We start from the raw sequence: 14,561 nt of genomic DNA, 5'->3' as shown, positions 1-14,561 counted from the left end.
GCTGAGGGAGCTAGCAGAGGTGATTGCCGAGCCACTTTCTGCCATCTATCAGAATTCCTGGTTATCTGGAGAGGTCCCACAAAATTGGAGGCTTGCCGATGTGACTCCCATTTACAAGAAAGGCCGTAAGGAAGACCTGGGGAACTACAGGCCTGTCAGCCTGACCTCAGTATCAGGGAAAGTTATGGAGCAGATGATCTGGAGGGAAATCACACGACATGTGCATGGCAACAAGGGGATCAGACCCAGCCAGCACGGGTTCACCAAGGGCAGGTTGTGCTTGTCCAACCTCATCTCCTTCTATGACTGAGTGACCAGACAGGTAGATGAGGGAAAGGCTGTTGATGTAGTCTACCTGGACTTCAGCAAGGCCTTCGACACGGTCTCCCACAGTATTCTCCTGAGGAAACTGGCAGCCCGTGGTGTGGACAGGTTCACTCTTCTCTGGGTGAAGAACTGGCTGGAGGGCTGTGCCCAGAGGGTAGTGGTTAATGGAGTTAAGTCCAGCTGGCGTCCTGTTACAAGTGGTGTCCCCCAAGGGTCAGTTTTGGGGCCCATCTTGTTTAATATCTTTATTGATGACCTAGATGAGGGGATTGAGTGTACCCTCAGTAAGTTTGCAGATGACACAAAGTTGGGAGGATGTGTCAAACTGCCTGAGGGTAGGGAGGCCCTTCAGAGGGATTTGGATAGGCTGAACAGCTGGGCTGAGCTCAATGGGATGAGGTTCAATAAGACCAAGTGCCAGGTCCTGCACTTTGGCCATAATAACCCCATGCAATGCTATAGGCTTGGGGCAGAATGGCTTGAAGACTGTAGAGACTAAAAGGACCTGAGGGTGTTGGTTGATGCTCGGCTTAACATGAGCCAGCAGTGTGCCCAGGTGGCCAAGAAGGCCAACAGCATCCTGGCCTGTATTAGAAGTAGTGTAGCCAGCAGGAGCAGGGAGGTGATCATCTCCCTGTACTCAGCTCTGGTACGGCCGCACCTTGAGTACTGTGTTCAGTTTTGGGCCCCTCACTACAAGAAGGACATTGAGGCCCTGGAGCATGTTCAGAGAAGGGCAACTAAACTGGTGAGGGGTCTGGAGCACAAGACTTATGAGGAGCGGCTGAGGGAGCTGGGATTGTTTAGTCTGGAGAAGAGGAGGCTCAGAGGAGACCTTATTGCACTCTACCACTTCCTGAAGGGAGGTTATGGTGCGGAGGGGGTGGGCCTCTTCTCCCTGATAAATAATGACAGTACGAGAAGGAATGGCCACAAGTTGCGCCGGGGAAGATTTAGATTAGACCTGAGGAAACATTTTTTCTCTGAAAGAGTGGTCAGGCACTGGAATGGCCTGCCTAGGGAGGTGGTTGAGGCACCATCCCTAGCGCTGTTCAAGAAGCGTTTAGATGAGGTGCTAAAGCATTTGATTTAGTAGTTGGGTAGGGATATTGATGGGAGGATGGTTGGACTAGATGATCTTGTAGGTCCTTTCCAACCTTATGAACCTATGAACCTATATGGTTGATAGGAATTTGATATTATTGTAAGAGATACTGGAAGGGACAAAGAAACACGATGGCTGTATCAGTGTAGCAATTCTGTTATTAGAGAGTCTAAGCACTGTAGTGATTTTGGTGTTAATTGTTTTTCAGAGGGTCTCCTTTGAATAGCTGGAGTAGAGAGTGTAGTTCTTGAGCAGTAATATTCAAAAGCAGTCACAACCAGTTGATGGTTCCTAATAATTTTTGAAGATCATTTAATGTCTGCACATGAGGTACTATTTTGAGAATTTGTGGCTTGAATGGTGTGAGATGTAATTTCCCATCCTAAATATTTCAATGGAGAGCCGAGTTGCATCTTTTCTTCACCTATTTGTCAACCAACAGATAGGACTGCCTGCCAGACAAGCAGTAAAGCATCTTTTAGACTCTCTTCTTGTTCTGCTGCTATTAATATATCGTCCATGCAGTGATAAATAAGGATTTGAGGTCCAGCTTTTCGTACTGGTTGTAATGCATTCGCCACAGTCAATTGGCACGTCGTTGGGCTATTGAGCATTTATTGTGGTAAAACAGCCCAATGATACCTCTGAGCAGGGCTTTGTTGGTTGATGGATGGCACTGAGAAAGCAAATTGGGGTGCATCTTTTGGATGAAATTGAATGAAAAAAAAAAAAAAGTCTTTTAAATCAACAACTGCAATAGGCCAACTTGAAGGTAACATTGAAGGTGAGGGAAGAGCAGGTTGCAGTGCCCCCATGGGCTCAATTACTGTAAATGACAGTATACAGATCCTGTAAAAGCCTCCATTTGCCAGTCTTCTTGAGAACAACAAAGATTGGAGTGTTCCAAGGGCTGGCAGTAGTCATTATGTGACTGGCAGCCAGTTGTTCTTGAACTAGCTCACATAAAGGCAGCAACTTTTCCTTTGTTAAGGGCCATTGATCTACCCAATGTTGCCCTTTCCAGGAGTTAGTGGCCTACGGATCCAGCCCCGCTAGTGTCTGCGCAATGACCTGCCTGGCTGGGGCCAAATGACTGCACTTTACACCAATGTGGTGAACAGCAAATGGCGTTTATTGTTAGCAGCAGCATCCCCATATAAGGTAGGATCACGCGTGCGCATTACTACTCCTAAGTGACGCAGCATTCTACCTTCTAAAACTTTCTAGAAGCAACTTTGCAAAAGCGGGGAATTGTATCTTCTCGCGAGATCTTGTTCTGTGCCTGCAACATCTCCCCCGCCTTTTTGCCAAAGCAAGTCTAATACAACTCAAGAGGACCCTATTCTGTACATTCCGAAATCTACGCATTGCGCCTATACATACTATTGTCCTCTCGAGTAAGCCATGTAAGCCTTGCCCCGTTACACCGCAAACGCAATTTTCCCAATCCTACACCCTTCTATCTAATGGCTACTTTTATGCCTTAATCTACAAGCTTTCCTTAACCCTATGATATTCTATTCTTTGATCAAAAGCGCGATCTAGTGCATTCTGCAAGCAATTCTGTGTGCATCGGAATATGTATGGGATGATCAGCAACAATATGACAAGTGTCAAGAGGGCACCTCCTAGCCACTTGAATACAGGGGATAACCAACTAGCCCAGTTCCCAAAGATATTCCTCAGCCAGTCCCCAATTGGGTCGTTTTGAACTGTTATCTTTTGCATGTGTTGCTTCAACCAGTCCAACCGTTTATGCAACGATTCTGAGTAGTCACTAAGATTGAAGCAGCGCGTTCCTTCTAAGTCTGTACAACCATGATCTTGAGCCAAAAGCAGGAAGTCGATTGCAGCTCTGTTTTGCAGTACGGCATGTCTGATACTGTCAACGTCTTAGAAGATCCGTCAGAAGCTGCAAGGTGACGTTTGCTTGCTTCGCCGACCAACACGCCAGTCTCTCAATTTCTTTCAGGGCTTGGGCTGTGCCAATTGGGATGACAATGGAGGCAAAAATCCGAGCAGTAGGTCCCCACAGTCGAACCTCGTCGCCACAGTCCTCCTTCAGTGTGTGTATTGACCTTCTGCTCCGTCGCTGTGTGAAACTCTGGGCTATGTTCATCCAGTCCCTCATCTGTGGTGATAGAATAGTTAATTTTCCCAGGTAGCACGGCCCCCCAATTGCCTTTTTTTTAATTCCTTGCCACGCTGTCAACGGTTTACGGGCAGGTTCGGCCTGGTTCCGTGACGATTGGTGCAGGGGACCCACAGACCCACGCCCCAGGAAAGGGGAAGGGGGAAAGGGAGAAGGGAAAAGGGAGATGGACCTAGGAACAAAACAGCGGCAACGATCTGAGGAGGAAAGCTAATTTACTAAATAAGATATTGGAAAGCAAAATAACACAATATAATACAATATAATTGGAATTAAAGCTAATAAATCAAATAAAATGAGCAAGAGAGAGTGTCCGATAAACCGAAGGCCTTACGCTAACGCTGAAGGCGGACAGCAGCGAGCACCCACTGCTGAGTCGATTTCAAAGGAAAGAGAATGTCCCGTGACCGCAGACAGTTTTTATCTTTCCCTCTGGGCGGAAACACGTAAGAACGCAAAGCATCGCAAAGTCCTCTGGGGAATGGAGTTCTTCTTCTCTTCTGAGACAGGTATACCTGGAACTATCGATGATCCACGGAGCTGGAGCATTAACTCTTTAACTCTAAATGGACTACATGATGTTATGATGTGGAATACCAGTACCAAAAATCATAAAACCATGACACATGCTCGATCTCCACAAATCAAGAACATTCCCAGAGGTAATACCCTGCTTACATTTACCCATAATCTTTCTTTGTATCTTGGACCATTCCTAAGACTGTATGGACGGTATGGATATCCCCACCCATATTGCTCCCACCGTCTGGTATAATTGCAGCAACAGCTCCAGGTGGTCGGTGTGCAACTCTGTTGCTTTGGTGCACATGCACGGCATTCCTTATCGCTCCTGTTCACACTATTTGGGAAACCGTACCGTGTTACCTCTGCCGTGTATCCACAATAAGAACCTTTCCATGTCAACGTATATATGTCCCTCGGATTAATTAATTCATAAGCGGTGGGGCACCCTTTATGTTTGTCCCAGTACGGGTTCGCCTTCCCGTTCAACTGCCACCATACATCAAACTTCCCTAATTGTCCATCTGTCCCAAACCCTGCAAAACTGATGCATGTCTCTCGGGCATCAGGTACCCCTTCTGAACCAAGCAATTGTAATTCCTGTGGAAACCGTGGGGAAGTCATATTCAGGAGCTGTATGAGACATCTCGTGGTATTAGCCGGGGTGTCTCTAAATAGCGACTCACAACGAGTGAGATTGGACACGTAACCCCGGAACAGAGGAAGGTCTAATGGAAGATTTAACGGGACACCGATCAAGCAGGTTCAGAATAGAGAGGTAGCTGATTGTAGAGCCAGACAAAAATCTTGTTGCCCAGTTTGCTTTGCCCAGGTGACCCATACATTGCCTAGCTGCGGTTTCATAATTACCCCTTGGGCCTCTTGCAACAGAGCTAAGAGACTGATTATATCAAACACAGTGTGCTTCCGAGGTACCGTTCTTTTCAGGCTCTGTCTGCCCTGCAGGTTATCCAGGTTGAGAGCTGGAGGCCTCATCAGCAACAGCTGCTTCTCCTCTGTAGGTCGCCTTCAGCCCACAAGAAGAACCTAAATGGGAAACTGAGGTGTCTAATGTTCTACTTGCTGTGTCTGGTTTAATCTTTCTCAAGGGGACCTATACGATGTTCCCTGTTTCCTGATGTTTTACTGCGGCAAATCCTCTACCCCATACCAATATTGACCAACTCTTTTCCCAAAGTCCTCCATCTGTCTTAATCTTCACTGGTGGTCCCTCCATTATGATTCTCAGCTGCCAGTGTTTCTGTATTGGACACTGGTTGTTATTGCCCCGTTCAAAGTGATTGAGTGAATAAATAGCTTTGGACAGGATTTCTGTTTGCCGCTTAATCGGAATACGGTCCCTGTGTCCCTCCCCCCCCCCTAGCACGCGTATCTTCTCCTTAAGGAGGCGATTTGCACGTTCAACAGTCGCCTGTCCCTGGGAGTTGTAGGGGATACCAGTTACGTGGGAAATTCCCCAGGCCTCTAGCCATGCTTGGGTGGATTTCGAGATGAAGCAGGGGCCGTTATCTGTTTTAATCTGATCAGGGACGCCTAATACTGTGATAGTGGTGGCCACCGCTGAATTTGGTCTTGCATGCTGTGTAACTGAAATAATGGTAGAGGCTGTATCTATAGTAACTGCAAGCCAGGCCCGTGGGGCCATGCGGGATTCGAATGTAAAATCAGTCTGCCAAATTTGTAATGGCCTTAGGCTGCGAGGATTTACACCAGCACCAATGACAGGAGCAGAATTACAATGTGGGCATGCTTGGACAATACCGCGGGCTGCCGAAAGAGAAATTGAACAGGCTCGAGCCAGCGCCTTGGCCCCGATATGGAGGGACGCGTGTAAATCGTGTGCTGTCCGGATGGAGTAAACTTCAACACCTGCAGCTTTGTCCGCTATCGCGTTGCCCTCTGTAAAGAAACCAGGATCCTCTGAGTGGCTTCAAACGTGCAAAATCGCAACAGGGGCTGAGCAGGCCCTTAGGGCTTCCTCCAATATGCAAGCCACTTCTGAGCTAGGTAGCTCCTCCTTTCCCATCTTTACCAATAGTCTAGCAGCGAATGCTGAGTCAGTCACAATATTACATGGAATGTGCCGCCATAGACAAAGGGCCAGAGCAACAGCTCTGACCTCAAGAATTTGGACACTAACAGAGGGATCTGTGAAAAAGACGGTCTCCCATTTTCCATCAGAGCCATGCCAAACAACTGCCCCCTGTTTAGTCACCGAGGAAGCATCAGTAAAAAGCATTGGCCCTTCCAGAGGCGTTAGCAGAATGCAAGATCTTAAGGAGACGTTGAGAGGTCTGGCCAATTCAAAGATTGACAGTGCATCTGAGTAGAGCACCTCCCCTCCAAAACCCTGTAGCGCTAACAGAAAGAGGTCTGGTAAGGGCTGGATATCACAAAAAGCACTCTGCAGATAAATTGTGTCAGGCTCTTTGGCAAATACTCTGATTGTAAACATACGCGATTTCTGAATTAAAGCTGCCAGGATCTCGATCCAAGGGGTAAAGGCGCACGATGGCTGCACCGAGAACAACCACCACAGCAGCTTAGGGGTTGCGCTCAGGGTGTGCCCTATAACTGCCGTGGCCCCTTCTTTACACTGCGAGACCGCTACCTCCAGTGGCTGCTTAGGGTCCCAGCACGCCAAAGATTTATCCATGCACTGTGTAAAGATCTCCTGCCAAGTGGCATTCATGCTCGCATTGAACTCTCGGGGTTCATTTGGGTCAGTTCCTTTAAGCTGATCATAAAATGACTTCATCAAACAAGGCGCAATTCCCAGTGCCCCTCGGACCCACTGTAAAGCCCCTACTAGGCGTTGTACATCCCAGAGGTTAGAGATGTGAGGCTTGATGCCGAAGTCGCTTGGGTGCACAGTATCAGGCCCAAATCGATAACCCAGGTATTCTAGCCCTGTTCCTCTCTGCATTTTCTGTTCTGAAATAATGAAACCTGCTGATGTTAATGTCCCAACAACCTGACTTTCAAGCGCATACAGATCTAGATAACATGAAGCAGCAAGCAAGAGATCATCCATATAGTGCGCTAATATACAGTATGGGAAATGGTGACGGACCCCTTCCAACACCTTTCCTACTACTAGCTGACAAATTGTGGGGGAATAAGCCATTCCTTGTGGAAGAACGCACCACTGGTACCATGCGGCAGGTTCCATGTTGTTAACAGTCAGTACTGTGAAAGCAAAAGCTTCCCTGTCTTGCTCAGCCAGTGGGATAGAGAAGAAACAATCCTTGAAATAAATTACCACCAATGGCCATTGCTTAGGTATTGCTGACAGAACAGGTCCTCCTTGTTGGACTGATCCAAAGGAAACGAGCTATTTGTTAACGGCACGCAAGTCATGAAGTAAGCGAAAGGCCCCAGACCGTTTTTTGATAACGAAGACAGGGGTATTCCACTGGCTGAGTGAAGGCTCTATATGCCCCAGCCTAAGCTCCACATCTACAAGGGAAATAAGCACTGAAAGTTTCTCTTCAGGAGGCGTCCACTGATCTACCCAAACGGGATGAGCATCCCATTTCCAGCGCAAAGGAATAGCATGACAGAGGAACAATTGGTAGACAGTGGCTCTTAGCATAAATTTGTAATGTGTGCACCTACAGATCTTAGGAAGTTTCTCCCCAGTAGTGAGCCCCTAACCGGCGCTAACAGTGGCCTGAGCAGTACGGGTTTCTCTAGGGTCCCATCCCTATTGATAAGCACAATCTCGACTTCACTGCCGGCCTTCTGCATATTTGCCAACCCCCCGACTTCTGATACAACCTGGTTGTCACCCAGTGGCCAATCAGCCGGCCAATCTACAAGTGAAATAACAGTGATATCTGCCCCAGAGTCAAGCAGGGCGGTAACTTCAACGGACCTCAGTCCCTGAAAGGAAGGAGGTAGTGAGCCGGCGAGCGAAACAAAAGCCCACACTAGAGGTCGCTCTTGACAGTCAAGCATTAATTCCACGGCGGGCGGGTAATGTGTTTCGGAGGGGGAACCGCCCTCTCTGTCCCTGTTCGCGGGATTGCTGCCACTGGTGCCGGCCCCCAGCGACGTACAGGGGAGGGGTCCCGGGCCAGTGGGTCCCTCCCTCTGGTGTTTCCCTGCATACCCGCAGCGCGGTGTCTACACTGTGGGGCAGTATGGCCGTATTTACCACACAGCTGACAAGAAACAATGGTCTGTTTGCATTGCGACTTCAGGTGGCCCTTACGGCCGCAGCGGTAGCAGGGGCCCCTAAGGGTTTCCCCACCTCCACCTTGGCACATCGCTATAACAGCCGCTGCCACCTGGATTGGCTCTATCGGGTTAATCTTTTCCTTATCTAGCACGCATTTGATGGCCTCCCCTGGTGTTTGAAACTTAGTGGGAGCTGAACGCAACAGGGCTTTTACCTTCTCAGACGACTTTTGTTGAAGGCAGTCTAAAATAACCGGATTATGGACTGCTCTCGGTAGATCTGAGGCCTCCACAGCTCTTATAAGTCTATTAGCAAAATCCTGAAAGGACTCTGTCAGCCCCTGACTGATTGCCGTCCACGGCGTATAAGGTTCCGTGCTTCGTGCAAATCACCTAAACGCTGTTAAAGCCGATTCTGAGGTGGCCAACATTTCGCCCAGCCGCAAGCGAGAGACCTGGTCTTGTGGTGTTAACAATACCGCCGCAGCCCCAGTTAATTGGGTGATATCAGACCCGTGGACTGGGTGGCCGGGATCCCCCTGAGCTGTAGCTTATATGCGCTTAAGCTGGCCAATCCATTCTTCCTTCCATACTGTAAACTGAACTGGCTTTAAAACAATCCGCATAAGTGCCTCTATGTCATACGGCAACAGAGAAATAGAAATAGTGTTCATAGAAATAGTGTAGCCAGCAGGAGCAGGGAGGTGATCATCCCCCTGTACTCAGCTCTGGTACGGCCGCACCTCGAGTACTGTGTTCAGTTTTGGGCCCCTCACTACAAGAAGGACATTGAGGCCCTGGAGCGTGTTCAGAGAAGGGCAACAAAACTGGTGAGGGGTCTGGAGCACAAGTCTTATGAGGAGCGGCTGAGGGAGCTGGGATTGTTCAGTCTGGAGAAGAGGAGGCTCAGAGGAGACCTTATTGCACTCTACCACTTCCTGAAGGGGGGTTGTGGTGAGGAGGGGGTAGGCCTCTTCTCCCTGATAAGTAATGACAGGACGAGAGGGAATGGCCACAAGTTGCGCCGGGGAAGATTTAGATTAGACCTGAGGAAGCATTTCTTTTCTGAAAGAGTGGTCAGGCACTGGAATGGCCTGCCTAGGGAGGTGGTTGAGGCACCATCCCTAGCGCTGTTCAAGAAGCGTTTAGATGAGGTGCTAAAGGACTTAATTTAGTAGTTGGGTAGAGATAGTGATAGGAGGATGGTTGGACTAGATGATCTTATAGGTCCTTTCCAACCTTATGAACTTATGAACTTATGAACTTATGAACTTATGAGAGGGCCAGCTCCTGCCAAAAGCTCTAGCGCATTTAACGTTAGTGGTGATCCCAAGCCTTTTTTCTCAATTGCCTCTACTAAGCGGGCAACACCCTTTGGGTCCAGTAGGACCCAGAGGGGGCCTCCTTCCTCAACCACCACTGGAAGTACAACTGCATCAGATGAGGATGCTCCAGCCAAGGCCTCTCTGATCCCTGCCCCATCAGTGATCTGGGACTGTGACCGCGCTCCACCCTCAGAGGAGTGGTTCCGAGGGGGGTGGCAGGGATCTGCCTTGCTATGGTCGGGAGTGATAACAGGATCGTCCCGCCCTGCTGCGGGAGGTAGCGCCGATAGAGAAGGATACAACAGCAGGTAAGGAGGTGGAGCCGATGTGGGGGGTGGTGATTCTGCCAATTGAGGCGGCTCCAGGGGAACCGTTTTGTTCTGATCTCCATCAGGCACTATCTTATTCGAGTCTGACGGTCCTTGTTGAGCATTTTTCTCCACGCGATCAACTGTGAAAAGAGAAGAGCCTCCCGACCCCCCCTTACCCCTCGTAACCTTCTCAAGGCTGTCAAGGTTGCACACAGTGCGCGTGAGCTTCCCTTCTTCTCTGGCCACTTTAAGCGCGACCAGCACCAACCCCCAAGTTTTTAACTCCGTGGCTTTCTTAGTTGCAGTATCCTGCATAGAATACTGTGCTAGGGCGGCCGTGATGTCATCCCACTTTTCGGGGTGTATAACATCCCGGGGGGTGAAGATAATCTGCTCCCCCATCAAGCAAGACATGAGCTTAGCAATCTCCTTCTTTGAAGGTGCATTCTTCCTACAGTAATCCTTAGACAAATAAAGGAGTACCTTAATTAATTGCTCCATACCGGAACGGCTCCGATATCATGCTCTCAGGAACGCCTAACTGCCGGCCACAGTATCTTCACCACTCCTGACTTCTGTGGCCACTGACAGACTCAGCGCTCAAGACGCCACAGGCACCACCCTTTCAGCAGAATGTCGCCACACCAGCCTTCCGTGGTCCTGGTTCTGCAGGCTCACAGGCAATGTCAAACTCCTGACAACATCACTTATCACGTCAGGGTCACCATTTGTTGCCCTTTCCAGGAGTTAGTGGCCTACGGATCCAGCCCCGCTAGCGTCTGCGCAACCGACCTGCCTGGCTGGGGCCAAATGACTGCACTTCACACCAATGTGGTGAGCAGTAAATGGTGTTTATTGTTAGCAGCAGCATCCCTATATATGTTAGGATCGCGCGTACGCATTACTACTCCTAAGTGACGCAGCATTCTACCTTCTAAAACTTTCTAGAAGCAACTTTGCAAAAGCGGGGAATTGTCTCTTCTCGCGAGATCTTGTTCTGTGCCTGCAACACCCAAACAGGTTGCTCTGTTTTCAAAGTTAGGGCTATAGGTTGCTTCCATCACTGGCTGGGCAGTGGCCAAATCCACACCTGCACTGCCGGTGGTAGCTGGCCTCAGTGAGCTGGCCAGGCAGTGGCCTGCTGATTCAGGACCGTATTTGTTGTCATAGCACAGTCTTGCACCCTTCTTCCCATTTTCCGACAGATCAGAGGGACATGAAGCAACAGGGAACTTAGATCAGCATTCTCTTGCCCAGTGCAGCCCGCTCCCACAATGGGGACAGGACTGAGCCAGAACAGCACAAGAATTTTTATTTGCTCATCTGGGCTTTTTAGAGTCCTTCTGTACATGACTGGGTTCACCACAATTGTAACACTTCATTTTTTGGATGTCCCTACATCAAATCAGGACACCAGCGCATCTAGCAAGGCCATTTTATGGCTTTCTGTGCGACATCTTGACAGGCTTTAATCATGTCAGTAAATGGATAGATCCACATTCTTTAAGCCTTTCAACAATCCAAATTTGCATTTTTTACTGCTAATTGCTTAAGCAAAACATCCCAGGCAGCTTGATTTTCCACTTGTCTGTCTAGCATATTTTGTAAATGAAATTCAAAACAAGAAATTCATAGAAAAATAGAACCATAGAATCATAGGTTGGATGGGACCTCAGGAGATCATCGAGTCCAAAATCCCTGCCAAAGCAGGTTTCCTACACCAGGTCGCACAGGCAGTCACCAGGCAGGTCTTGAATATCTCCAGAGAAGGAGATTCCACAACTCCCCTGGGCAGCCTGTTGCAGTGCTCCGTCACCCTCACTGTAAAGAAGATCTTGTGCAGTAAGATGTAGGGCTCGGCAGCTCCCTGCTTAATCAATATAAATGAGTCATACAAATTTGTATCAGGTATCCGATGGATAGTGCACAACACCAAAGTCTTAACTTGTTCAAGGAATTGCCTATCCATCTGTGCCTGGACTTGAGGTATTCTCTGGGCCCCCTTCCCCATGAGCTCTTCCATGCCAATATGATTTCAATTAGTCAAATTATTCGTAGCCTGGACAGTAGCCTGTTCTCAGTAATCAGTTATGAACACAGTGTATTGCATGGGAGACAGAATCATTCGTAACAAAATCTTCCAATCATGATGGCTCATAACATAGCTGTCAGCAATTGCAACCAAATATTACACATAAAGACAGACTGAATTCCATAATTTTTCATCAACTTCCTTACCTCCTTCACCACCTCAAGGCAGAGATTCCCACGGGGGGACTGATTTGCATAATACATCACAAGAAAGGCTTGCAACATGTCAGCGTCACCCCATGATAATGCTTCTTTTCAGCACTGCTCAAAAGCACCATAGTACACTGTGGAAGCAACAGCATTTCTCCTTTCCATCCCCTTCAAATTACCTCCAAGGGGAAAAAAGATGGGTTCATCCTCTGGATCTACCGGACCTAGATCAAAAAGATCCTCCAGTGCCTATCCATCCTTGTCTTTAACCACATTACACATGGGCCACAGAGATGGAGGGCGGCAGCGATGCGGCGAATGGCAGCATGGCAGGGGGTTGTGAATTTCCTTCTCCCTGTGTGGGGGTGGGGTTGGAGTTGGGATCGAGGCCAGGCAGGAGCTGCTTCCCATGCAGAGGAGCAGTGGTGGGAATATAGGAGAGGTGACAGGGAACAGTTGGAATAATTCATCCTTCATTTTTGAATGTGTGCAAGTGCTTCTGAAATTTGGTGCCAAACAGGTACAAATTTGGCAGCCCTTTTGTCTTTAGTAGAAGCCTCTCAGTGTTTTGTGCCAATTTTGTCCCAAAGCTCCCCAGCAAAAGAGAACCCAGGTTTCAGAAACTCGGGGACATTTTTTGCTTATCCATTTAAGAAAATAAGCTAATGCTGAGGTAGACACAGGTAGATTCTGAAGCTTCACCATGATCCATAATACTTCAAGATGTACCTGTTCCACCTTCGCTAGTGAAACCCCCATGGCTCCCAACTGTTCACATTTTATCCTGCAGAACAATGCTGCCACACGTAGAACAATCTCTATATAGTTCACTTGGGCAGCGCTGCTGGACCAGGCTTGCTCAGCCTAGGCTTGGTTTGCCCCACGTAGAGGGTGCCATTTTCAAGTGGGTGGCCATCAAGCAGCTTACTTGAATTTGTCTTCCTCTACTTCTGGAGTGTCCTTGGTCCACAGTCTTCCTTTCTCATGCTATTTATCTTGCTCCACAGCTTTGGCTCTGAATATACTTAAGAAAGTATTCCCACAGCGCAGTAACCACAAAGAGACATTAAGGATGTTGAATACTCAGATACAAAGAGTAGACCTGCTTTTTAAAACCCTGACCACTGCCCAAAAGTTCTCGGCTTCAGCACTTTCTTTACTAACCTGATGTCGTTTCTGTGTGCTTAGAAACCTCTGACAGATTTCAACCTCCATTTGAACTTATTTGAACTTACGTTAACTTACTACCTGCTGTATGTTTTGGTAAATATTTCCACAGATGTACTTCTTACTGTGTGAAAAACATTCTCTCAGGTTTTTTTAACCAGTCTCCTGCCATCCTCATATGTCCTCAGAAATGGCTGAGCTATTTTCAAAAGAAAATTTTCACAAATAATTTCACCTAGAGCAAAAAGGAAATATATGACATGTTCTGACAGCAGCGTGCTATTATAACTCTGGAGATATCACGGCGCTTGTTGTAAAGTTTAACAGAGTGGAATTTGAAATTTAACCATAGGTTAGCAATGGTCGATTGTCAAAATGCTTGCCTTGGCTCTTATTTTTCACTTGCAACTTGGATCTGAGGTGCTGCAAATATCTGACTTTGACTCAGTTTAATAGGATTATTAATCAAGTGCTATCACAGCGTGGATAATTGCAAGGGAAATTTTTTTATTAAACATGGGTCATGGTAAAGTCAGAAACTAACTGAAAACAAAAATTTAGGATGGAAGCGTTGAACAGTGTTTGACACAGGCTTTCATAATCCCAGTTCCTATTGAACCCACCGTTTATAATGCTAACTTACTAATGAGAAAACTGGCTGTTTTCTTCCCTTCCTGCTTTTGCTGTCCTTGGTGCAAGGTGAAGCAATTGCTTTCAAGCTTTCCTTGGGAAAATTTGTCGAGAAACTGATAATTATTTTTTAATTTGTGGTGATAACCTTTCTTTTATGTTTCTGTCATGGTTTTATGATTTTTTGTTACCAGTATTTCGTATCCTAATACCACATGAGGCACTGGAAGTTAAAGAGATAATGCTCCAAGCCTGTGGACTGACAGATTTCTGGGTACCTGGCTCTCAGAAGAGAACTACAAACCCCATAGGACTTTGCAATCTCGTTTTCCACCCACAGGGAAAGAAAAAAACTGCATGCAAGTCTCAAGACCTCCTTGTTTGCTGGTCATCTCATCAGTAGAGGTTCCCTAGGGCTTTGGTTTTGGGCACTCTCGCACTTTATTTGATCTATTAGTTTCAAGTCCAACTATATTGTGCCATACTGTGTTATTTTGCATTCTGATATCTTATTTAGTAAACTGTATCATCCAGAAACCATTGCATGCATTGCCTGCTTGTAGCAGTGGAGAACCTAC

General features: G+C 47.5%; 1 protein-coding gene and 1 pseudogene across 1 annotated transcript; both read right to left on the bottom strand.

The window, feature by feature from the left end:
• Nucleotides 1-2,920: 2,920 nt before the first annotated feature.
• LOC136053435 (uncharacterized) lies at nucleotides 2,921-4,730 on the bottom strand. The gene is given in 3 exon segments (XM_065744137.1): nucleotides 2,921-3,326; nucleotides 3,328-3,637; nucleotides 4,211-4,730. Coding segments are annotated over 3 exon segments (1,236 nt in total).
• A 2,985-nt stretch (nucleotides 4,731-7,715) lies between these two features.
• On the bottom strand, nucleotides 7,716-10,446 carry LOC136053433 (endogenous retrovirus group K member 8 Gag polyprotein-like; annotated as a pseudogene).
• Between the last annotated feature and the right edge of the window lie 4,115 nt (nucleotides 10,447-14,561).

This window comes from Cyrtonyx montezumae, unplaced genomic scaffold, assembly GCF_038088225.1.
Source record: "Cyrtonyx montezumae isolate F1298 unplaced genomic scaffold, pur_monq_1.0 scaffold_30, whole genome shotgun sequence".
In the NCBI taxonomy this organism is placed as follows: Eukaryota; Metazoa; Chordata; class Aves; order Galliformes; family Odontophoridae; genus Cyrtonyx; species Cyrtonyx montezumae.
This window is presented reverse-complemented; position numbering and strand designations above follow the sequence as displayed.